Genomic DNA, 25,332 nt, shown 5'->3' with positions numbered 1-25,332 from the left:
GGATTCATAATGACTCAGCAGTGTCAGTGCTTTTACACTCGACAATCTATACTAGAACTCATCAATATTATGTAAACATAGTTGTGATTTGAAAGGAGGCTTGTACTTTTGTGACTAATTTGCTGATTGTGGAAGAGAGAGAAAAGGAGTGCTAACCACCCTGAGGCGGTAAAGAAGCATTCCTGAAGACGTTTTGCATAAGTAAGTTGCCGTGTTCCACCTATAACAAGCTCTCAGGCCTCAGCAGTACCATGAAAAAAAGAGTAATTAAAAAATCAAAGGGCCACATTTACATTTGATACACAAATTCATTTACACAATGAAAATTTATTTGATGTGATTTCATGATTTGACGTCTTCCTATTGTGATTCACCCATACAATGTCAAGGGCTGCATGAGTCACAAGCTTACACATCAAAATAATACTTTGAACCTTTTAGACTTGTAAGGATGCAATGTTGCTTTCTTGGCCAGTCAGTCCTTTTCAGAGTAATCAAGAGTTAAGTTCTCCGGCACCCCACAAAAATTAAAAAAAAAAAAAAAAGGACCTGAACTGACATATACAGAATATATTATGTACCCAAATCTGAAAACTGCTGGACAATAGCTTACCCAGGAGTTATTCCTGTACCCATAAACAACAACCACTCCAAAAGCTGGTGCCAAAAGACTGGGAAAATGTAAAGGTAATTTTCTTCTTCCACTATACTATATATAGGCATGGGTATTAGCCTTACTAATGGCATTAATGGATACAATAAGCTTAGAAAAATCAAAGCAAGTCACTGAATTTGTGTGGCAGGCAGTTTTCTTACAATCATTTTTGCCCCCATGTATGCACATATCTCTTTTTAAATGTTTCAATGCTGATGAGCAAAAGAATGTCATTAAATACTCTGAAGCAACTATAGTAAAACAGCACAGCTCATTGATCAAGATATATTTGATTTGTTTTGCCCATCATGTATTGGATATTTTTCTTTATGACTGAAAAGAGTATTGCCATCAAAAAAAACCCCAAAAAACCCAGAAAAGTCACATATACTTACCGAATGATGAGTAATTCAACCCAGACTCTCACAAAAGCAGGTAATGGGCCAAAGGCCTCCAGGATGTAAGTGTAGTGACCTCCAGATTTCCTAATGCATGTTCCCAGTTCAGCATAGCAGAGGGCACCTGTGAGAATTTAACTGTGCATCATGAGAGATATCGAGAAAAAACTTTCAAAACACTTATAAGCTTAACAATGGAGTTGTTGCGGTATCCAAACTACTTTTGATATATTTTTAATCATTTTTTTTTCAAGCAATTTTCTAAGCATTAATTCATTCCGCTAGACTTGCAGTTAAAACTGTTCAAGTATCCAGTGACATATATGTGTAAAGCCACTGAACAAACTATTTGCTAACACTTTTCATTACTTATCTATATCCCATGAAAAAGGAACAATTGAATGCTGTGTCACACCAGCTACCCTGACTCCACCACTAAGTGAAAGTCTTACGGCACATTTGCATGTTATCAAATTATGATCATCTACTTTCAGCCTTAAAGGTGCCTGGCTCAGGCTCTGAAGAAAAGCCTGAAAACTGTGTTTCCCCTCCTCAGCCACAGGCAAAGCAATTGACTGGCCAAAATTAGGAAGAAGGAATTGCAGATTGAGGATTTTCCTTCACTAGCACTCCCAACATCTTATATACAAAATTTGGGGGATGATTTGGCCTGGCTTTTCATCCAGTGGTACAGTGTTATTGTGGACTACTAATGCAACCAAAGCTCAGTCCATTTTCGTATTGCTTTAAATATGGGATGCTTCATGAGTTCAGAGCAGGAGGCTCATTTCATCCTTCAGCACATCTGCACTGAGTAAACCGGAGTCATCATGACACTGCTGCATTTATTCATGGAAAAGTGTTTCAGGCCCCTTTGGAGCAAGTACTAGTGGCATTCCCAGCAATGGAATGCAGCTCTCGGAAAACTCCTTGAGGCTGCTGCCAGCACAACACATGGCCTCTGCCACTACGGAATAGGCAAAAACACGCTGCAGCTGAGGACTGCCTTCACCTGTGCACCATCTGCTACCATTGCTTAATGAGCACTCAATCACAAACCCTGTGGATTCTCAGTTCCACCAGCAGACCACATCAGTAGAGAAGTATACCATATCCGATAAGCATAGGCAGCTCTTTTAGAAGAGTCTGAGAAGTCGGATGAAAACATAAGTTGATAAACATCACATCAGGTAGAGTTAAGATCAGCAACACATATGAACTCTTTTTGGTTGTGTTCCCTGTATGCTTTTGTGCTGCAGCACTTTAAGACGCAACTATGGTTGTCAAAACCACGTAACATGTATAAGCCCATTAAAGCATACCACATTACGACAGTTTCCAACTTTGTTCATTTGCTTCGTTTGAGGCTTTGCAAAAATATGGTAGTTTTTATCTGCTTTTCTTCAGCTTGCCTGAAACTATGCTTTAAGGAACTTTTACAGCCACATTTAAAAAAGAAAAAAGAAAAAAAAAGGCACTATTGATGGATTTTCTCTCACCAGCCTCTTCGGTTGAGATTCAGGATGAAATGAAATTGTGTTACACACACAGCCTCAGCAAGACCTTGAGTGATCTTTACACGTGATTTTACTATGATTAACTCATGCAGGGAATTAAAACCACCCACGGAATATAAAAATATAAAAAGTAACCATAACAGGCACATTCAGAGAAAGAGATATTATCCTTGGCTGTGCCAATTTACACAGGTTTTCATATCTTGAGAAAAAATGACCTAGAAAATCCATATGATACAAAAGAAATATTTTTTTTTTACAGACTTCACTTCACAGCCAGAAAATTACTACTATTGAAGTTAAATCCAAAATGTAATACTTAAGCAAATTCTATTTTGCACTAAATCTAAAGACCAAGGTCTTCCAACAGGGTTACAAATTATACCTGAGGTCCTTCTTGATAGTGGAATTTTGGTTGTAGGCAGAACTTCCACATTTATACAACAGATTGTGCAGCACATTTTACCAATACACTTAACATTTGACAAAAATAGGTCCTAAACCTGCTTACACTGTCTGTTTGGTTTAGGTGGGCTTAGCCTGTATACAGTTCATGTTTCTTTTAAGCTCAAAGTCAATTTACACAGGATGGCATTGCCTGTTCCACCTCTTAAGCAGACACATGTTAGTCCGTGTTTGTCCTCTTTTCCTCCTGCCAGAAAACAAGTTGTTTCTATTTTAAATAAAGCCAATATTCATGTTAGTTCTTCAGCTTCTTTGAGATTAACTCATTAAGTAGGTCAATGGACCCTCTGTTCCGCAGAGGCCAGGGTGGCGTTTTCCACTCTGAATGGGAGCTTTGTGTACAGAACAAATAACCTGACATTCTTCAGATGAAATTTATTACTCTTCAAAAATACACAAAATTAGTAAAAACTGTCATGATAGGGAGGCCAGCAATAAAACTCACGTAGCAAATTTGTTTTCATCACACGTTTTTTTTTTGCAGCACAATCTTTCAAAGCAACATTGTGAGCAAGGAACAAAATAAAGAGCAGTAATACTGGACAGGGAAAAGGTGTTATTAGCATTATTATTTTGCTCCCTTTCATGCCAACACAGCTTACATCCAGTGGTAATTATTCCTCTCTGACCTTGCTCTAGCCCCTAGGGAGATAAGCTGAGCTGTCTAAACATTTTGCCGGTGTTCAAGCAGAGTGACCCGCATCCCTGGCTGCCAGGGGCCTTACAAGCAAATTGTAAACTACCTCTCACGGCCAGAAGAGAAACATCATACTCGTAGTACATTGTATGGCATTAAACAGACATTTAGTTTTCTTCTTTCTTTAGGGACCCGTAAGAAATAATAATTTGCGCTTCCAATCTCGGCTGACCAGGCACCAGGGGAGAGGGCTCACATACCTCCGTTCCCTCCACACAACCTGTCACGCAGCAAAAAACCTTCTGCAGCTCTATTGGTCCTCAAGCTCCCCACTGTGCCTTGCTATCCAATGGCAAAATCAGAAAAATAACAGCAATAATCCACCGGCTGCCCCTCTGGACCAATCAGAAACTTTTAAGGGACTTACCGAAGAGTGAGAGGATACCGCACACTGTCCAGACAGTCAAGGACATGCCCACGCTGCCTGTGTTCTTCAGGATGCCTTTGGGAGAGATGAAGATGCCAGCTCCAATGATAGTGCCAATTATGATGGATATCCCCCTCAAAAGTGTCACTTTCTTCTTCAGCACAACTTTTCCCTCCTGGGACGGTTGTCCGCTCTCCATAGAAGGCAACCTGCCATTAGCTTGCCCCTGGAAGTAGCTTCCATTAGAGACCGTGGTTACAGCAGCTTTCCTAAACATGCTACAGTGACACCAGCACACTGACGGCAAGCACAGGCAAAGAAGTTTGCAGCAGAAACCCAAGTTTTTTTTCCTCTCTGCGTAGCCAACTACGTAGTCTCTTCCTCTGCCCTCTCTTATCTTTCCAGCTGCTCCCACACACAGGTAGCAAGCTCCTAAAGTGTATTTGAGCTTCTACTGCGATCCCAGCACTGCTCAGGAACACTTATGCTTTCACACAGCGAGCTGGTACTGCCCTATCATTGGAAACCAGCTCAGCTTCCGCGTGGACTTGTATTTAAGCTCTTGTCATACCAAGTTACTCCAGCTGAATGATGATGCAAATTCTCCAGGTTTGCATCAGCCATTTGAGAAATCTTTGGCATTACTCAGCATTTCTCTTTTTTTTTTTTTCTCCTTTTTCTTTTTTTTTTCTTCTTTTTACACCCTAGGGGCATGTTGCACAACCGACCTAAGGGTGGTGGGAAGAACAAAGCATTCACAAGCAAACCGAGCCAATCGAGCTAAGCACCTCACCCTCAACACCCGGAGACACACTCCCAATTTGTTTTAAAGAAACTCAGAGCCAGAAACAAAAGCCTGCCTAAACACAAAGCTCGTCAGAGCACAAGGGGAAAAGAAATCAAACAGGATACGTCATCCCTGGGTCTAATCCAACTTCTCTCTCAAAAAATCTCCTCTTAATGAAAGTTGTTTGCTGGACTTAACTTTTTGTGTCACGGTTGATCAGCCTTTCTCACATCTATATTACTTACCTGGAAATCTCTACAGGGACCTGTACCTACCTGAAGAATACATACAAACCCCTCGTTACCCTGAGTTGCCTAGCAACACACCCAAATCTGCCTAAAGAAAACCCAGGGTTATTTCCACAGGACAGTCATTTTCACGTATGCAATGTGTTTCTGGGATGTCGGTAAACAAAGTTGTAACACCACTTCCCCTTAAGAAATACTATTAAACATCTACAGCCATCTCACGTGTGTGATCTGGAGAGAGGAGGACAACACCCCAGAGCACAGGATCTCCAGCAGCTCAGGAATCAGAAAGGGAGTTTTAAGCTATCAGAGAACTTTCTTGACCGGATAAACAGGTAATCAGATGCAAAAATATTTTTGTTTCGTGAGCTGATGATTCAAATTGAAACTTGAGAAATCAAAGTGTTAAAAAAGAAGAGCATTCTCATAAAACAGAGCAAATACGAAGAGCCTTCAAGCACCTGTAACCTAATTGAGGGACAGGGTGTGCAATATATGCCAAAGGGGAAAAATCCTTCATAGCATAACTCTTGCAGCTGCTAGTGGCTTCAGATTAGATCAGTGCAAAGAGAAATGGTTCCTGTAGTTACTGCTCTTAGAATTGCTGTTTAATTAGACCTAGTAAAAAGTAAAAGATAGCAGTTAAATCATTTTATCACTTGAAAAGCCAGTACTGAGCTCAGAGCCCTATTGTGCTTTGAAATTCATGTGAGAAAGACGAGATCCTAGACTATCAACACACCACAGCTGTAAAACTTCAGTGCTTTTAAAACCTCCCATGTTCACTTAAAAATCTGTAATTGCACTGAGATAAAATAAGGCATTAAAATTGTTTATCTGGTTTAAATGCACACGGGTAAGAAGCAAAGCTATTGTAGCTTTTGACTACGTACTGGTAGTGCTCTCCTCTTTCCTGAACACATCCTACTTCTCCCTCCATCTGCTGATGTGCACAGCAGCTGATGGCTCAATTCTCTATATAGTCTATACTCCTGTTTTCACTGCAACATATGCCCAGACTTTTGGGGAAGCAACTGTCCCTCCGGTGTGTGCCATCAGCAGCTGCACAGACCAACCGCAGGCAGGACTTCCTCTGGTAACATGCAGTCCAAACCAAGCTGATTTTCACGGCATCGGGTACATACAAAGACGTGAGTAGGCGGTGTGCTATGCAAAATTGTTTTCTGCTATGTGCTTTGCATAGGCTGCCCCTCAGTGAGATAATAAATGTCTGAAGTAACTAACTAGATCAAATCAAACCAGGGCAAAGCATTAACCACAGAACTGGTTTGGGACGATGAACTTTTAATTTTCAAAGGTTGTTTAATGAAAAAAACACATGACATCTTAAAACATCTAATACTTCAAGGTAATCATTCTTAACTAATGTTTACCCTTTATTTATACAGATAGATGGTTCCAAGATCAAACCAAAAGCTCAGTAACCTCCCAGACAATCCTGAGGCAACTCCCAGCAATCCAGCTGTCTGCATCAGCTATTCAGTAAAAACACTGGACAGTATAATGGCTTTTAATTTCATTTGACTGCTAGCCAGAAGAATGTATGTTTGCCTGTTGGACATAGATATAAATGCTCTCCCACGCAAAGAAAAGGGTGCTTGCTTGTTCTGCGGTATAGGGATAACACACATGCAAAGCTGAGGACCATGTGAAATTACCAGTGAAATTTCTATGGTGGGAACCAAGAAAGGCTGGATAAAGAAAACTCTTTTTCCTAAATACAGGCAGCTTGCTAGTGATCACACTATTTGTAGCCTTCCCAGAGAGTACTGTTGCATACACTATTTCTCAAAGCTATCCAATAAAAATAACCAAAAAAATAAGATCACTTTTTCTCCTTTGAGTTCAAGTCTTCCAATTACCAGTTCCACTCAGGATAGGGAATCCTTACTTGGTGTTGGAGAATTATTTGTCACAGTCTGGAAATTCCATGAGAATTCTCCAACACCTGACCTCAGTCCTAAGGAGGGCATGAAGCTGGAAAAGGCTCATTACTGTCTGCTGCCCACTGTTATACAGTATACTCACAAAATCTGTTCCCATTATTTGTAACCCACCAGCCACTTTCATTTGAATTATTCATCACAGAGCAAAGACTGTGGTATCACTCTGCAACTACAACACACAATGCTCAACGTCTTTTCAGAGATCCCTTCTGAAAGCACAGGGCTTAACCTGTCCAACAGTCACAATAGCCCTGTTCTTCCATAAAATTCCACTCTGAAAACAGAACAAAAAGGTATAAGTTGCTATTTTCTTTAGACCAATGAAATTATTTGAAGTAATGTTTCTAAACGTGATGCTCTGAAAATAAACCTTCAACCTCTAATGGCAGCTGACATTGTACACAGCCTTTCACTGTTTCTGGTTGTTTGGGGCTTTTTTTTTCCCAATTCATAGATATTTTCTCCTGAACAAGCACTTTATAGCATAACTGAGATGATCGCTGTGAAATGATTTCCTTTTGAATCTCATCATCAGCCCTTAACTACCTACCTGCTGTCTGTTTCAAAAAGAAATCCTGATGCCTATATCCTGCAAAAAGCTAACGCACTGGCCAAAGGAATGAGCTCCCCGTGCTGGTTGCTTGCTGCCATCAGTGGGCTCTGGCAACCAGGACCAGCTGTGCCGCCGGGACCTTTCACCATGTGCATAACACAACCTTTCTGTTGGCTGCACCGCACCACTCCAGCAAATGAAATTGTTGAAAATCATGGGGAGTAACAATACGACAGTGTTTCACAGGCTGTGCGTGCCTGATATGGCAGTGCTCCCAGTCTTCAAACTACCAGAGGTTGTGCCAAATACTGGAACGCAGCTATATCTCCAGTTACAAAGAAGCTACAATTTTGATATTTCTCTCGGGGAATGCTATGAAACACAAACACACACTGCACATTTACCTTTATGGGAACGCTACGACGCACACAGAGCAAAGCAAAGGACCTATAATTCAAGCCTGGACTTGAGTTTCCACTTCCTAAGCCCACAAAAACTCCTTAATTTCCAGGTGTAGGGAGCATACCTTGACAATCCTGCGGGGCATGTGTGTATCAGCTTATTGCATCAAGCAAATCCAAAGAGTCGCAAGCCAAGTCTGCAGGCCACGCATTGCCACATTGACACAGGAATGAAAAAGGAAGCATATCCTGACTGAAGAGGCAAGGAAAGCCCCAGACTCTTTTGTGTGGGTGGCACAGCATGGAAAAATTGTTTAGAAAACTGAGCTAAGTCTTCTCTGTATAATGATGAACTGTTTGTGAGCCTCAGAAAGCAGCACTGTAGGAAGAAAGCAGTCTGGTTTCAAATGTCAAAGGAGAGCAAAACACCCATAAGTATTTGTTTCATGTAGATAATCTAGCATCGAAAAGTTTTGACTGGAGATTTTCTGCTCCTTTTGTAGTGTTGAGAAATAGTTCAACTAGTGATGGGGGGGGGAGAAGTGTAAGAAATTTAAGAACAAAGGCGTCATTGGGAATTGAGTGAGAATAATATAATGAAGTATACAAAAATCTCAGTAGATTAGGACAGAATTTTACATTATAATACAAACCTTGAACTGCGAGAAGAGTAAAACATCTTGTTATTTTCTATACAACATGTCAAGGCTTTAGTTAAAAAATGGAATTACTGAGGATGTTGGGGCAACTTATTTTGTAGTCAGAGAATCACAAATTACTTGCTAAATTATTTTGCATTCCAGTTTGTGTCGGATACAAAGAAGATATTTAGAAGAAAAACAAAAAGTGAGGAGGAATGACATACACAATCAGCTCAGAGACTTTAATAAAAAGACAAAATTATCTAAGAAATCCAAAAACAATTCAAATGTTATTTCTTGTATTTTCTATAAAAAGCTCCTCAAAAATGCCTATGCAGTCAGCAAAGAGAAATCTTGTTGCAAGAAGAATGCAGACACAATGATAGCAGTTTAGAAGGCAAATACTTCTGGAAGTTTCCTGGTCTCCAGTTTGCTGATAGCTGCCAGTCCATTCCCAGCTGGGGAAAAAAACCAAAAAACAAAACACCAAAACAAAAGTAAATAAGATAAAACAAAATAAACCAAACCAATTTATTTTATTTTAATAAACGACAACAACAAAAAAAAGATTTCAGAAATCTTACCTATTTTTCTCACCATTAAAACTTTATGTCAAGAAGTGTGATGATTTCAGGTGAACTGTTTGACTTTCTAATGGAGTTTGTTTGGTTTGGGCTTTTTTTCTTTTCCTCTGTTTTGTTGGGGTTTTTTTTCTTAAGTGGATAAGAATCATTAGCATCTGGTACCAAGCAAGAAAGCTCCACACGAGAGAAAGCCAATTCTTACTGAAGCCCTCCGTACATGAAAACACAGTTGTGTTTTATACCATCTCATTTTTCATTTCAGGATATATGCAATTATAACCTAAGCAGTGCCGTACCATAAATATTATTCTTAAGTTTTCTGTGTTTGCATTTCTCATCAGCAGAACAAGACAACAAATTTCAGAGTCACTCTGTTATTGTTCTTTAGCTTTTGGATACAAACATCGACATACTCCATGGCTTTCCAGAAATCAAGACCTCAGGGTAAATTTCCATCAAAACAGCGTGTGCCAGATAGCTGGCACAATGGCAAGATTCCTGTAGGCTTCAGGGAGGCAGGATTTTACTTGAGCTGTCTCAGGCTGTGAACAGAATTAATCAGGACTTCAGAAAAAATTAGGATTTCTAGAAAATCAGGATAGAGGCAGAAATGAGCACCAAGTACATTTTCTTCCCTAGTCCATTTTCCTTATGAGAATTCTTCACAATAGAAAAAAAGTTTATAATGTAAAGAAACCACACAACAGCTGCCTAGATTATAAAATTTAGGCTTGTCTGCTTAATTACTCACTATTTGCTTTTATCATATTTTTCATACATTTTATGTAACATCATGTATACAAGAAATAGGATCCTGAGGCATTTACAGTCCGGCCAGGCCCTGTACTTCATGCAAATCATAGTTTTCCCATATGAATCAAATCTTTTTTACAAGATCACTTATAAGTGTTAATGGTACTTATCCAAATCCATAGGTGTAAACAGACAGATTCAGCCACTGATTCCTGTTACCAAAATAACTTGTCCAAAATCTTGGAAAGAGGAATTTCAAGAACTTAAGTGAAGTTTTAATATACTGATCATTCCATGGGGAAATCCTTCAGGTCATTCACCTTAATCTGAACTCCAATTCCTTATTCTCACCTCTAATAGGAGGTCACCTTCTTTCCTGCCAGGTTTAAGTTCGTTCACCTCCTGCCGCACACAGCTTAGAAGAGACAAAGCACACATTCAAAGTTATTTGATTTTTCTAAAACAAAAAAATATGCTCTTACCCAAGAATAATTGTAATGGGATTTTTAGTTCCCTTCTCATTCCTCTCTCAATTGCCTGATGCAGCAATATTGCATCTACGGATGCAAGTTCATTTAACCCAGCCTTTTGTCTGGAGACCAAACAAGCCTTGGCTGTGGCCTCTCACATGTCATGAATGCGATGAGGTCAGGCTCCAGTCAAACTGCTGAGTGGTTAAGGATTCTTTAGCATCAGAGGCAGTGGCACAACACATGCATTGAGAGAGACAGACAGATACATCTCAATCAAGGGTTAAAGTGGTGACAGACTTTGCCACAAGAAGGACTTAAACTGCAGAAATGCAAAAAGACTGCTCTGTGTGTTTGTGCTGAAATGTATCACTCTTGATTGGTGGTCAATCATTCGCATTGTCATAGTAATTTAGCATTGAAATGTGGCCTGTGGATCCTACAGGGAATCATTTTATTGGCACCTAAATGCACACACTATGTCTTCGTGAAGTATTAAACACTCAATCAGAAAGAGCACTGCTTTGGAGCACTGCCAAAGTGCTTCAGCAGTTTGTACTTGTGCAGCTCCATATATTATTCCCACATTTCAACTCAGAAGAACATCTTAGTGCTGAGGTCAGGCTCTGTTCCTTCTTTGATAGGGAAATCCCTTTTCTCCACATTCATAATATGCCCTTCAGAGACACTGTCTATTCAAGCATAGTAATTTTACCATGTTTTCTTATGTTAGTATAGTGCGAGATTATGAAGCCAGTGTAAAGTAGGTGCAAGCAGTCCATGTGCACGGGGAGGTTATTTCTGTCTTGTATACCCTAGACTTCAAAGTTTTATGCAAAACAGTTATCATGTGAGAAATCTGTCCTCTTACCGCTCACTACATCTGCAGGAGGCAGAGGTTACCCAGAACCTTAAAAGTCTCCAGGACAACGAAAAGTAGTGAAATGGATTTCTAAGTACATTTCAAATTCATGCTTCACATATAAGCTCATGAAAGATCAACAGCTCAACCCCCCTCTGTGTATCATGCACCAATTCTAGCCTTTTTCCATTCCTTCCACGTTTAACCTAGTCCAAATATTAAGAAAGGAAGTTCTTCTACCTAACGCACTCACTTTCATTAGGGGTTCTTTTACCACAGAACAAACACTAACCACAGTGTTTTATTTGTTAGTATCTTGTTCGCAATTCAAGGAAGAGAGTTGAGAGGATTCTCCAAGAACATGCTTTGAAGTATCCCGCCTTAAACTAAATTGATATAACCAGTATTTGTCACGCTTTTCCAAAGACTCTGGGACCCTCATTGTAATGAGGGTGGCAGAGAGGGGTTCAACGGGATGAAAGACTCCCTCTCCCCTCTCTCACATACGCTGTTGAAATTTGGAGCCAATACATAGAGTAGAAAGTGTATATAGTCAGCTATCTCTATAGCAAAGGCAAATCCTGCCCACTGCATAACCTGTCGCGCACAGAAGGGACCTTCCCCTTAAGCAGACAATCCTGAGTGTATAGAGATCTCCATTACAGGGTATCCCATCAGCTTTATGAGTCAAAATACAAGTTGTACTTCAGTAAAAACAGTCCATGAAGTTAACTGTGGTCATTTTCAAGTAGCACAATAGCTCCTTGTGAAAAGTATTCTTTCAGCATAGGGAAGGCTCGAAGAGGGAGCACAGAAAGACATTGCGCTGTAAATCATGTGAACACTTACTAGAGAATAGATGGAAGTACTACATATATTTAAGTTACAGAAAATTTGACCTGCTCCTGTATCAATTTCTATTCAGGTTATAAAATACAGGCTTTTATTTACTCTTAAATTAAACAAAAAAAATTGGAGAGATCACGATAATCATCTGAGTATGTTTTTTATTAATAAATAACTTCTATTTATTATATGAAATACTTCCAGAGAAACTCGGAAAAAATATCCTAAATTCAGTTTTCTGAGAACAACACAGATTTAAAGGCATCTCCTCAGACATGATTGCAATGAGTCTAGTACACGAGGGATATCTTGCCATTAGTTGTTGTTTTATTTTCCACCTTTATTTCTTATTTTTTTCTCCCATACAAAGCACCTTCCCTAGTCCCTAAGCAAAAGTAGGAGCCATTCCAAATTTCTTCTCAGTTTTCCATACTTTTCCATGCCCCTTTCCACAGTGCAGTGAATGCCCAAATCTCAGTAAATCTCTGCGAATAATTCACTCTTTGGTCTAGGTACTCATCATAATCCCAGACATCTATTGAGCCTGTACCAAGCAAAGCAGTTTCTCCCAGAGCTTTTCATTGTCCTGCCTGTCCCTCAGGCTATTCCAGCCTCACACAGTGGAGGAGAAGGTGAACATCCAACTGACAGAGCCTTGCGAGTTCACACTAGTGCACAACTGAGCAGAAACCTCAGGGAGGAAACAGCAGTTATCAGATTGTCTTGTGGCATTAGTGCCATTTCTTAAATGAGTTTTGGGGCTGTCAAATCTTCTTCCCTCCAGTGCGGAGTAAACTCAAATCAGGGCACAAACATAGGAATTTCTGTTTTTCTCTACAAAACACGGAAAGAATGAGTAATGTAATTAAAATAGGAACTACTCCTATTACAGGTAATTTGGGAGTAATTCTATTGATTCGCCACTTCCACTGGTCCTTCTCTTAAAAACGGATAAGGCTTCATCGCTCCTTTATCATCCAAGAGAAACAGAAGAGGCGCTAACAGCCAAAACACCAAAAAGTGGAAACAGATTCCTCTAGCCAGAGTTTTTTGATCGCCTCTCCTCTTCCTATAGCCAGCCTTTTAATCTTCATAGAATGGAGGATACCACCATGAAGCACAGTACAGAAGACTGAAAGGTCAAAGTAGTAAACAATGTTATTTTATAGAATGTGTTTTGCATTATATTTTTCCTGACAAAAGCTATACTCTACACACTGTGTGACAAAATAGAAATCTAACATCCTGACAATTACTCTGTCAGAGAACTGGAAATGGGAAGTGATGCTCTGAACAACTTTCCATCTTCCTCATTCCCCCCTCATCTTCCCATGAAGGGTACAAAGTTCAATTTTTCTGGAAGAGATCCCTTTCCTCTTGGCTTTTGCATGGAGGACACATGCAACTGTGCATTTGGGAACCTGTGCACCAACACAGTGGAGCCACTGTGACAAACAAGCCTATCCAAGATCTAGAATAGCTTTTTACATACCCTGTTTTAATTTTATCTGGTGGGCTTTTCCTACCTCAGCCTTATCTATCCAGATATACAAAATTCATTGCTATAAGCTCCAGATTCTCCTAACAAGGGAATTCATCTTGTTGAATCTGAAAATAAAGCAATCTTCCCACTCCAAATGGTCCGATGTATCATCGACTTCGTCAGTACATTTTCTTTTGATTTAAACAAACAATACAAATGTAATTTTCAATCTCTTAGACTAAAGACTGAAGCTCAAACTCCTTGCCTCATATACACTAGGGGCAGGACTTCTTCCATCACCTCTTATGCTACACTGACCATAATAAACTCAAATGACATGAAATCACACTGTATCTTTTCAGAAAGAAAGCTGCAACTCCTTGGGGTAAAAGACTGGTACATTTTTATTTACTCTCGCATGGCCTCGCATTTACTTCCTCTACTCCACTTCTGGTAATGACTGACTTGGGAGGGTGGAGAGCAGAGGAGAAGATGGGGAGAAAAGCCAGGAATTATGCCAAACTCTGGTTTGAAAAAGTTGTTTTCTTCTCTGTTTTGGCAAGAAAATTTTGCATTAGCTTTCTTGCGTTCTGTAGCTGTAGTTATCACCAACTTAGTTTATATGGGGAAATTGTCAGAGTATGCAAAAACAATTCCAAAGCTAAAAAACAGGAATGCTTCAACCTCTATACTCTGGCATGTCTGTTGGCAGTTTCCGTAATTGAAGCAGCAGACTCAAGACTCAGCACCACAAAATATATAATGAGGTGTAACAGTACAAAAGTTTACTGGGTTAAAAGGAAACCTGCAACTATTTTGTTCAGCAAATAAACCTGAAAGAAAAAAAAAAAATTCTGGGAACAAAACCAAATATGCAGTTTCTTTTTTCCTTGAAAATAAATGTCCAGGTGGTGCTTAGCTATCACCCAGAGTGAATATTTCAGTACATCAGGGAGTATGAAAGTGCAACTGGAAGGACTTTGGGCTTCTTCCTCTGCAACCAGCTGACACGTTACTCTGTCTATTTTAACAGAGCTTAGGATTTCATGCTCTTGCCCCAGTTCAGATATGAAAAGGACCATCTTTACCTGAGGTATTGCTCTAAGAACAGCAAGACAGAAAGAGCAGCTAAAACGGCAGGCAGTTGCCAGCACCACTCCAGCATCATCTGTGCAGAAGTAGAAAACCCCTCTGCCTCTGCATAAACATTGACCTACTGGCAACACTTATCATGTTGAGAAAGGGATGCTTCTTTCCTCCAGACAAGAAAGATGTTCAGTTTAAACCTCTCAGTTACAAAAATCTCCTTACAACCTAGCTGCCAGGTAAACTTGCACAATAATCTGGTAACATGATGCGCAGTACTCTGGCATTTAAAGTTATGACGCTACTTAGAATTATGCTCAGTACTTAACTTTATCTGCTTGGGTTTTCTACTTCCATATTTCTGATTTGAAATCACAGAAATTTATTTTCATTCAAGTCTCTTCAATATATTCTTTTCGGGTTTTTTTTTCAGTTTGTCAGAAGGATATTTTCATCTTCTAGAGTGTAATACCATTCTGAAGAGCAAAGCATTACAAACAGATTACAGGCAGTAAGCATTCAAATAAATTACATGTTTAAATGCGTCAGTTAAATTATAATGCTCAATTAGATAACTAATTATGTTGAAAATGCAGTTGTGTGCATAAATTGATGGGCACTCCCCTAGCCTGCCTGGCTGCTTCCATTCATGTTGTCTCCTTATCTGTTTTAGCTTTCAAATACTAACCAGCAGACAGTTCATCTCAGTACAGTCATACACTGTTGGATAGTTACTTAATTTTTTAAAAATCATTTCAAATACAATCCAACATTTGCAACCTGCCATCAGAATTTTAGTTCCAGTAGGACTTGTGGACCAGGTTCCCAGACTTCTCAGGGTTACAAAAGGCTTTGCCTCTGTTTATGATGTCTCATTTTCCAGGATGCTTTTTAATCACTCTGACTGAATCATTTTACAAGGAAAAAATAAATTTCTTCAAAAATTACATGCATTTGAGAATTTTACAGATGACCTTTTGCGTTAACAAATTAGCTGTGCGTAAAACCATAACTGACACACTTGCATTCATAAAGCACAGTATTAAAATTGCCACTGCATTCGCCAGTACTAGGTAGGAGCTGGAAGTCAAGTACAAATAAGATACTGTCTGCATCAATGAATCAAAATTTGGTTTAAGTATAATACATTGGGGGTATGACAAGATACATCCTCATACATATTCATGATAGCTCATCCCACAATCACTATGCAAAATAGTCAGATATATCCTCTATGGGGCACCCCTTATTCAGTTTCTATAGGTTTACGAAGTTTATTGGCAACCAATCTAAGTAAAACATTCATACATAGCAAAATCCAAGCTCTCATAATTGGTAAGTTCTGTGAATAGCTAAATTACTTGTTTGGTAGTTCCAGACAGTTATATATCTCATTTCTTATAATATGAAACAAATCATTAGTAAATTTTATCACTATAACTGTGTTAAAAATTTAGGCAAAATTATGGTACCAACAAAAAGATAAAAATAAACTCAGCATATAGCAGCATTTCAGTCAGTCTTCTGTTGTTTTCAGTTCTTATGCTTAGACAACTCAGAAAAGTTAATTGAGGGAGACGCAGAGCCCAAGCCTGACCATTTTCTTTCTTTCCTAGTTGTTGATCTTTCTTCTGAGTTGTCAAAGGTAAAAGTTTTATTTTAAGGTCTAAAACCACTATCACACAGTTTCTCCATGTTGTCAGACCATATGAGCCATAATTATTTGCTGAAGTGTTCTCTGTCAGCCCATATTTCCTGATAATTCATTTAAGATACTTCCAGTAAAGAAAAAAACAACCGAAAAAACAATGTGTCTATAGCTCTGGGCATATATGGTACTAAACTCCAGCTTCTTGAGACATCTAAAATCAATCTGCATAAGTACTGCAAATGACAATATATGAACTTATTCCAACTCTGACAATGCAAGAGACAAAATGATCTATTGCACTACATCCTTGTGTTTTTTTATTATTTATTACTTCCACAGTCATTCAAAAGGGAACGCCTTCATAATTATGCTCTGCTTTGTCCTTTCAGGTTGTAGTATCTCCTCTGAAATATCTTGGCAACTGAAATCAAGAAATTCCAGGGTATGTTTTTTTATGGCAAATGCTACAAATTATTAAATTTCACTTTGAAACTAAAAATTCTGTTTAAGTCATTTTCCAAAAATGGCATTAAAAGCCTCACATCAATTTCTGACACGTCCCTTTGAACCACTAGTCACAGTATAGTAGACTACTTAGAAATATATAGAAGCAGAGCTAATATTTATCATTTGGTCCTAGGTCTCCGAGCAGTGCCAGTCTACCAGCCTGCACAGTTCAGAGAGTGACACTGAGAGGGGCTAGAAATTGCTTAGAGATTTTTACGCGTTCTTATGACCATCACTAAGCATACTGCTTCACAACAGGCTGAAAAATGCAAGAGGTTTTCCAGCTGAAGTCACGTGTGTATTTAAGAGGATTAACGTGAACAGCCAACTAGTAAATGCCAGTTTCTTTCTTCACATCTTTTTGATCCTCCTTTCTTTCTCTCCTGCAATAAATCTTTTTTTTTTTTCCCTCCTTTTCTATATAATTTCCCCCTTTTGGAATAATGCAGAAATGAAGCTGGAAGTCATGTAACAGATGCATCTTGTACAACCCAAATTCTGTGCTACAGATTCTAACATGCAGACTACATAGTAAATCTCACTCAAAGTAGAGAATTTTAAATCACAGAACCACTGGAACGACTCAGGGTCAGAATTATTCATTCACACAATTCAGCTGTTGCATGCTTATCTCTGCATTCTCTCCTGTCCCCAGTGTGTATTATCAACAAAACCTGCTACCTGTTCAGTCAGAAAAACACCTTTGGGTTGGCATCCAAAGCCACTGCAGAGAGAAATAAAATATAAGTGCTTTGGCAGCCTTCAGAGTGACACCTCCACCACAGCAGAATGCAACACTGCTGCTTTTGGATGCCATGCATCCTCATCCCACCAACTGGCCAGCTTTCATCTTCATCTACATCTCCAAAACATTAATGACATCACGTTTTGGCCCAGTTCTGGTATTACTATTCACATTCCATAGGTTGGCTGCAAATAGCAAGAAAACTGAAGAAAAAAAACACTGTAACTAACAGATCTCACCATTTGACTGTTCCAAGTTTGAACAGTTTAATCAATTAGTTGTCTCTTTCTCCACGTTGAAGCACTTCCACGATAACCTGCTTTATTCCTTTGGTGCACTCTCAACTAAAAGTTAAGGAAATGAAAAAATACAAAGGTTTGTGGTTTTTTTTTCATACCAAAGTGGAAACAGAAATCTGTGGTTAATACTGAGCCAATATTCTTCACCTTTCTCTTCCAGAACATTTCTGCTCACAATAAAGATATCACGTCTGCTTACCTCATTAACTGCTGTATACCAGCTCAATGCCACCACCACAGCAGTTCTTCAAGGTCTGGCAAACTGGTTTCCCCAACAAACACCATCCACCTGCAAGCCTCAAAGAGTTGACTACGGCTGCACTTCCAAGATTTCTTGACACAAAGTTGCATCTTAATTGTCGCTATTTTAACTGCCAGAACACATCTCCACCATGAATTTGCATAAGCTCTTTTCAAACAGACTTCAACTCTGGAAAAAAAGACTTTTTCTTTATTTTTTGCTTGAAATTTTTTCATTTGTTTTAGATCATCCACTCACACTTTAAGAAAACTCCACACTGTGCTCTTTAAATTCCTTGCTTTCGGTTTAGAGGCAAGTTTACCAAGATGTATTTTTCAACAACTTTAAGGACAAAAAAACCCCAACAAATCTGGATCTTCACTTATTTCTATTATAGGATTTTTTTTTTTTCCATTAACATTGCTGAATATCCTTCACAAAGCAATTTGACATCTGCAGGTACTTAAACTACGAACGTCTCAACGTTTCCCTTTTAAATTCCTCAGGAAGTAGTGGTCAGCTTTATATGACAAAGATGAGGAAGATAAATTTCTGAATGGCTCCTCTGAGAGAGAGATCATAGCACATTGTAACTATTACATTAAGTTTTCTCCAGGTGGAAAAAAAGCCAAAGGTAAAGGAGACCCATGGGTCTCTTACACTGTTCATTTAGGTCAGAAACCTGTGTAGCCTTTAAATATTTCAAACTAATTCCGCCAGAAAAAAAAACTCAAACAAGTAGTATTTAACTTTTCCTAATAAAACTTTCTTGAAGTACTAAGTTGGCTAAGCCAGTCTGAGCTGCAGATAGGAAAATGTGGTACATTAGTGCAGTGAGAGGCTGATCCCATCGTACTTATAAACTAACAGACTACAGTTTTAGTGCAATATCTTCCTCTCATGTTTTTGGTCAGTGAACTAAACTTAATTTGGGCCAACTCTGCTCTGAGATGTGGCCTTAGAAATGGGGTAATTTAGATGTGAGAATAAAAGCAGGATTTTTTCAACCATGGTTATTTCGTTTCTTATAATTCATCTATTCTTGGTTCAATCAACTTATACCAGAGAGTTTGTGTTTCAGACCTTAACAAGGACCTAGTACCCTTCAAGAGAAGCCTGCTTCTCTATCTAATGCATCAACTATTTGAATGCTACTCAGTTTCCCCAGAGAGACTCTCCTACTTATTCAGGTGGAGTTCTGTAGACTTAAAAAGCACTACTTCAGCAGATCATCAGCCATAAGCTTTTTCTACATATGAGGTCCAACGAAAAAAAAAATGCCAACCAAAACCCAAGACTGTGTTTATTACTTTTTGTTTAAAAAATTAAGAAAATTGGCTACCAGCACCTTCAAAATAGTTCCTTTTTGAATTGTCACACAGATGCATATGATGCTGCCAACGTTCAAAGCAACTCCCCACATAATTTTCTGAAAGAATCTCTGTTCTTTTCTCTTTCACATCTTCTGCCAATGGGTTCCTTTGAGCACCAACTTAGGTGGATGCTGAAGCACAGTGATGTTGTTATCAGGTAAAAACTGCTTCACAATGCATTGTGGGCTGGCACCTTGTCCTGATGTTAACTTGTTGTTCACCCTCGCATACCAAAACCAAGGGTAAGAAATCATTTATACGCTTCCACTCCTACTGAATGACATGCCTGAGTTGAGCCTTGTCTCATTGTGACAGATAACTGTTCTATAATTCTCTCTTTGCCTCTCCTCTCCCACTCTTGGTTCCCAAGCTATAGGGTTAGTCTAGGGGGTTTTGTGTCAGACCTCATATATTCATTAGCAAGTTAAGCATTTAGACAGATTTCATGAATCAAAGTAAGTTCAACAGATCCTCATTTTGAAGCAAATAACATTTGTACACTGAAAATGGTAACTCTACTGTTACTTCCAGTGCGTAGGTTACATGTAAAAATCAGAGAAAACAAGTAAAAGGAAGACAAATTCAGCTTCATATCCTCTTGGGAGGAGACAGGGATAAAGATCCATAAACAATTTCTTGCATCCAGTTGTTCAAAGAAATGTGTGTTGGCTGCACAACAATCTCTATCATGAACCATTAAAAAAATGCTGAACTTCATAAAATAAGCAACCTCCGCTATGAAAGTAACTACCAACTGGCAGTAGTAATCAGGAACACAGTAAATTTATTTATCATACTACACAAGCTGCATGAAAGAATAAGGGAGGCAATTGTTACACTTACTTTCTGCACAGCAATGCAGAAAGAAACATGTGGCCAAGTCTAAATGATTTAAATACGCTTATTCCAGAATCTCATCCAAAGAAATAATCACTAACTAATCTCAGCATGTAACTGCAGAGACGCTGATGGTACTGATCATTTTATGTTTACATGGCTATCAAGCAATTTGTTCTATTTTAAATGGAAAGCCATCCATCCTGTTTTGTCTGTTGGATTCGGTATACCCGTTATTAATATGTCATCTGCTCCTATTGCTTTTTTCATAACTTTCATCATAATCTTGTGCTTGTACCACCATGTTTTGCTGTGAAAATCATTACAGATTAGTGAATTATAAACATCAAAATGGGCTTATTTTAAAGTACATAGCAGGTTTTCTACTGTAAAATTTTGGTAATTTTCTCAAAACTTCCCCCACACCAGTAACAAATGAGGGATTTTTTCTGTCTGCTTTTAAAACAAGAGAAACAATTTATAGCCTCCAAATGACTGTGGACAATGAGAGGGTCCTGGGACTTCTGCTTTCACCACCTCCCACTTGCCTTTTCTCGTATTCACAGTTAACATCACAAATCCCACTGCTACCCAGGGACTCCTCTGCTTAACTTTAATCTGCTAAATAGTCCTGTGTATGTCAGTAGGATTTAAGCTGCAAAACCTTTAAGACAGGGATTGGATCCTTAATTTATAAATTTAAACCAATCTACACAACCGCAGTTCCTCAGACCACTGTGTACACATGCACTCGCACGCATCTACTCACTCTGGGTATTCACGCTGCTGTGGTTATCCAGTGCCACTGTCCCTCAAACTGGTACATTGACATGGCAGACATCTCCCTCACCTGTAAGTATAAATATGTCAACAAGACTTGGTCAGTTCTTGAAGTCCAGCTGGACACAATGTTACGGAAAATAAAATCACATGCTTCCTTGTCCAGTTCCATTGATGCACCAGAACCAAAGATTTCCTCATAATACAGGAAGATGAGCAAGAATACCGCTGCTTCCCTAAAATTGTTGCAATCAGCTACGTAAAGCCAGGTGACTACTAAAACCCATGCTAACCTCTATCTCTTCCTGCAGATGTTGTTAGATGTGCAAAAGTGGTTCTTTATACTGCTGTGATTCCTATAATTATGAAAAGAACTCCTATCCTTTTAGAGGACACTGTCTTTATGGCAAGGTTTGCCATTACAACTACACCCATTGGCAGTGGAGGGAAGAATAAGTCACTTTGTCAACGCAAAGAAAGATAACAAAATCCCTGGTGTAGAAACAGATTCACTTCCAACTGAGTACTTTTGCAGGTTTAGGTTATGTCATTTGTCATTGTTTGTACTATGCAAATACTCAGCACTTCTGCTAGACAGCATCTCCACCTTCACCACGTTAACAACGTGCCATATGCTAACATACGTTAACATAGCCATTCTAGTGCTGGCAAGGTCAGCAATTCCGACATTTTTATTTTTCATTTGCATTTTTCTACTAGGAATAAAAAACCTGCTTGGAAAAGGTGGATTCATTACAGTGTTTCTCCTTTTCTTCTTTCAGGTATGGGTCATCAGAGGCAGAGAGAGTTTAGATTGGGCTCATAAAAAGACACAGAATGTGCAGAATGTGCTGCAAGAACTGTCTCGTTTTCACCCCTTGCCCTGTTCTAAGTTAATATGAAAACTATATGTGATTAATTCTTAAAAAATTGGAAAAGAGGATGCTTAAGGCATCTCTAATCAACTTGCTAGCAAGGTACATGCAATTCTGCTGCAGTCCTGCACAGCAAATAAGCCACACAGAATTTTAATACAGCAATTACCACCTGCCACTTCAAGATAATGATTACCTACTAACCCATTAAAGATGTGTGCGTACATACATCAACAAGAGGGATGAATTGCAAGCTCCTTCAGAAGAGCAGGTGCCAGATTGAGGTCTTTTACCAGATGAATTATACCATAAAATCTATGGAGGGTAAAAGGAGTCACCTAGGTGAGGTAAACCTACAGCAGAGTAGATCTGCTATGAGACTCCCTTAAAACATTCCAGGGTCAGATAAAGCAGCAAAATGAAAAACAAGAAACAGGGTCACCCATCCACATAACACCTACTGTTAACGTAAAGCCAGTAGACTGCCAAATATAGTGGCATGGACATATCTTTGGGCAGAGAAAATGTTGATAACTAAGAAAACAAAACTGGGAAAAGTGGGTTTTGAGGGCACCGCCGTTACAGGGGAAAGAGGAACTTGAAAAAAATTGCATCATTTCTCTCTCCTGAGCTTGTCTTTCTGACGTGTCCCTGATATCCTCTGCTTTTCAGACACCTCCATGTAACCCTTCTGGGCCATTAAAGGCTCTCACAACAAAAGGTGGTGTAGTTCCTTTCCTTATCTAGCATTACACAGCCCAGCTTTAAACCAAGTGCAGCTAGATGGAGAGTCAGAGTGTTACTGGTTATTTTTAAGCTCCACCTTTACAGGAAAAGCATTTCCTATGGATGTTAACTATCAGTTGAAGTAATTGTGTGTACTCTAGTGTATGTTAAGACATTATTATGCTAGATCCAATCTACAGCAAGCTTCTCTCTAGCTACTCAAAAGTAATGCTATATGTTATTATGACATAGTGATGGACAAAATTCAACAGAAAATATTGTTAAGGCAGAAAAATGCAAGAAGCTGCCCTTGGACAGCCAAAAAAATATATCATTACACATATAAGCATGGCTGGGCACAATTTGCTCATACCTGGGACTAGCAGACCCGGGCAACATGAAAGGAAACATGGAAGAAACAACTTATTGCTTCATGCCTCCACCTGAGTCGATCAAGGGAACAGCTAGCTTTGAAAAACAGCCCAGTTTTCTAATGAGTTTCACTGTAGTTCATAGATTTATTCAGAAAAACAAGAAGTGACAGTGAGAAATATTGTAATATATCAGAAAACTGCAGGGGTTTTACCCTTTTGGGAAGATGCCTAGATAATAAATTTGTTGCAGTTAGTCTCCTCTGTGTTTTGTTTTTAGAGTATGAACCCGAGGTGTGCACATAATTCTACCAACATGTTCAGTTCTTCATATTTTGCATAGGATAAATATGTATACATAAACACACAACTGTACACTACTTAAGATTAGAAGGAGGACAATCATTTGAGTTGTAGACAGCACAAAAATGCCTACACAAGAATTTTCACTAGAAATTTCTGAGCATGAGATTGGTCCTCCTCCTCTAGACAACTGCAAGTAATTCCTAAAAGAGAAATGGAAGGTAGATTTAGATTCACAATTTGAAAAAGATTTTTACAGATTTTTCTCACCTAATGCAATAAAGTTCAGTCATCAAGAAAAATAAAAGGAAACTTCTGATAGAAATTGAAAACAGTTCTTTTTAAGACAGAAGATCATTGAATTACAGTATACTCAATGGACTTGTAATAACAGTGACGTTCTTTGCTGTGTGTGTTGGCAAAGTGAAAAATGGGATAGAACAGGGAAAAATTGCTGATGGTAGAGAATGAGTAACAAATATGAGAAAAAAAAATCTAAAGTCATAGTAATATTAACGGATGGGGCAATATAGTGCCAGAAGAAAATGAGTCTTAGTGAAGACCATCTGTAAGCAGAGATGTCTTATGAATTTCTAAATTTGCAACATCTCAGGACAACATAAATGAGAAAAATTATGCCCTTCCTGAGGAACAGCAATAGTGGGGACTTCTTTTTAATGCATAAAAGAGGTCAAAGAAAGAGTATTCAATGACATGATTTAGAATATCCTTCCTGAACATCTCCAAAACACACTTTTTATTACCATTTGCAGCTTTAGGAAACCCTGGAGCTCCATTTCTACTGTACATCTAATATTTTGATGTCTTATATGCAATCACCCATTGCCTACCTCCCAGCTTTGCAAAGAGTCCTTGGCTCTGCTCCTTTTAACAGTTATCCTTCTCACCATCCCACCGTCCTCAGAGTGTGCCACTGATTACGTCAGAATTCAATGCAAATATCACTGACTTTGGAGTGGGTCCATAAGTGTGCACAGAATCTGAGACAACAGTGATATGTGAACCGTAAGTAGCACTTAGTTAACAAACCTGTTGACCGTTTTAACCATACAACATAGTACATCTTCCTGAGCCATGTCGCTTGTGCAGGGCTGGCAGGATTTTACATTGAAAATTGACTTCTTTTCCCCTAAGGAAATCATATATGACTTCAACTACCCAACAGAAATAAGACAACTCTAGCACCCTGTTCCTCAGGTTTTTGCCCGAGAATAGATCTTCTACTTAAATCTTGGTTCTGGCTATGTTTAAATTCCACTTTAACAACTCCGCATAAAATAGACCAGCAGACTACATTTTCCATTTAAAGTCTACAGCTGAAAGCACGGCTTCTGTACTGCTCCTCTAATGCAAACTCTCTATATGAATGACTTTTAGAAAGCTGGAGCATAACACCATATGTGCTTGTATTCCCCACTCTACCCTGACAGCTGCCTTCTATTCAGGTTTTCTTTCTGCAAATTGCATATCACTATATGTGATGAATGTCAAGTCAAAAACATTTGAGTTCCATTAAGAAGCATCACTACCTATTCTGACTTTGCTGTTAGCTCTACTTTGTCCACCACACACACCAAAATCATTTAAATCGAAATTAAAATGTTAAAGAATTATTCATCATCTTTATAGAAAACCACATCTGTATGTGGTTTTCTCAGTTTTATCTCTACTTCATGTTCTTGAAGATTATTATTTTCTTTTTCATAAAAATGTCTTTGGTAATATATAGTATAGCAGGAGGAAATCTTAAGAATATGTAATAGTTACAGTCACATTCTCAGCTCTTAATCTTTTGGTACTTAATATTCTCTCCCCAAAACCAG

At 38.8% G+C, this 25,332-nt stretch overlaps 1 protein-coding gene across 1 annotated transcript in view; it reads right to left on the bottom strand.

The window, feature by feature from the left end:
* Positions 1 to 4,664, bottom strand: part of SLC7A11 (solute carrier family 7 member 11) — a 64,970-nt gene extending 60,306 nt beyond the window's left edge. Inside the window, exons 1-2 of the mRNA XM_009569028.2 lie at positions 4,100 to 4,664; positions 1,051 to 1,177 (exon numbers count right to left, since the gene is read on the bottom strand). Coding sequence (XP_009567323.1) covers positions 1,051 to 1,177; positions 4,100 to 4,376 — 404 coding nt within the window. The 5' untranslated portion in view covers positions 4,377 to 4,664. The remainder of the gene's footprint in view (positions 1 to 1,050; positions 1,178 to 4,099) is intronic.
* Between the last annotated feature and the right edge of the window lie 20,668 nt (positions 4,665 to 25,332).

Source organism: Cuculus canorus, chromosome 4 (genome assembly GCF_017976375.1).
Source record: "Cuculus canorus isolate bCucCan1 chromosome 4, bCucCan1.pri, whole genome shotgun sequence".
In the NCBI taxonomy this organism is placed as follows: Eukaryota; Metazoa; Chordata; class Aves; order Cuculiformes; family Cuculidae; genus Cuculus; species Cuculus canorus.
This window is presented reverse-complemented; position numbering and strand designations above follow the sequence as displayed.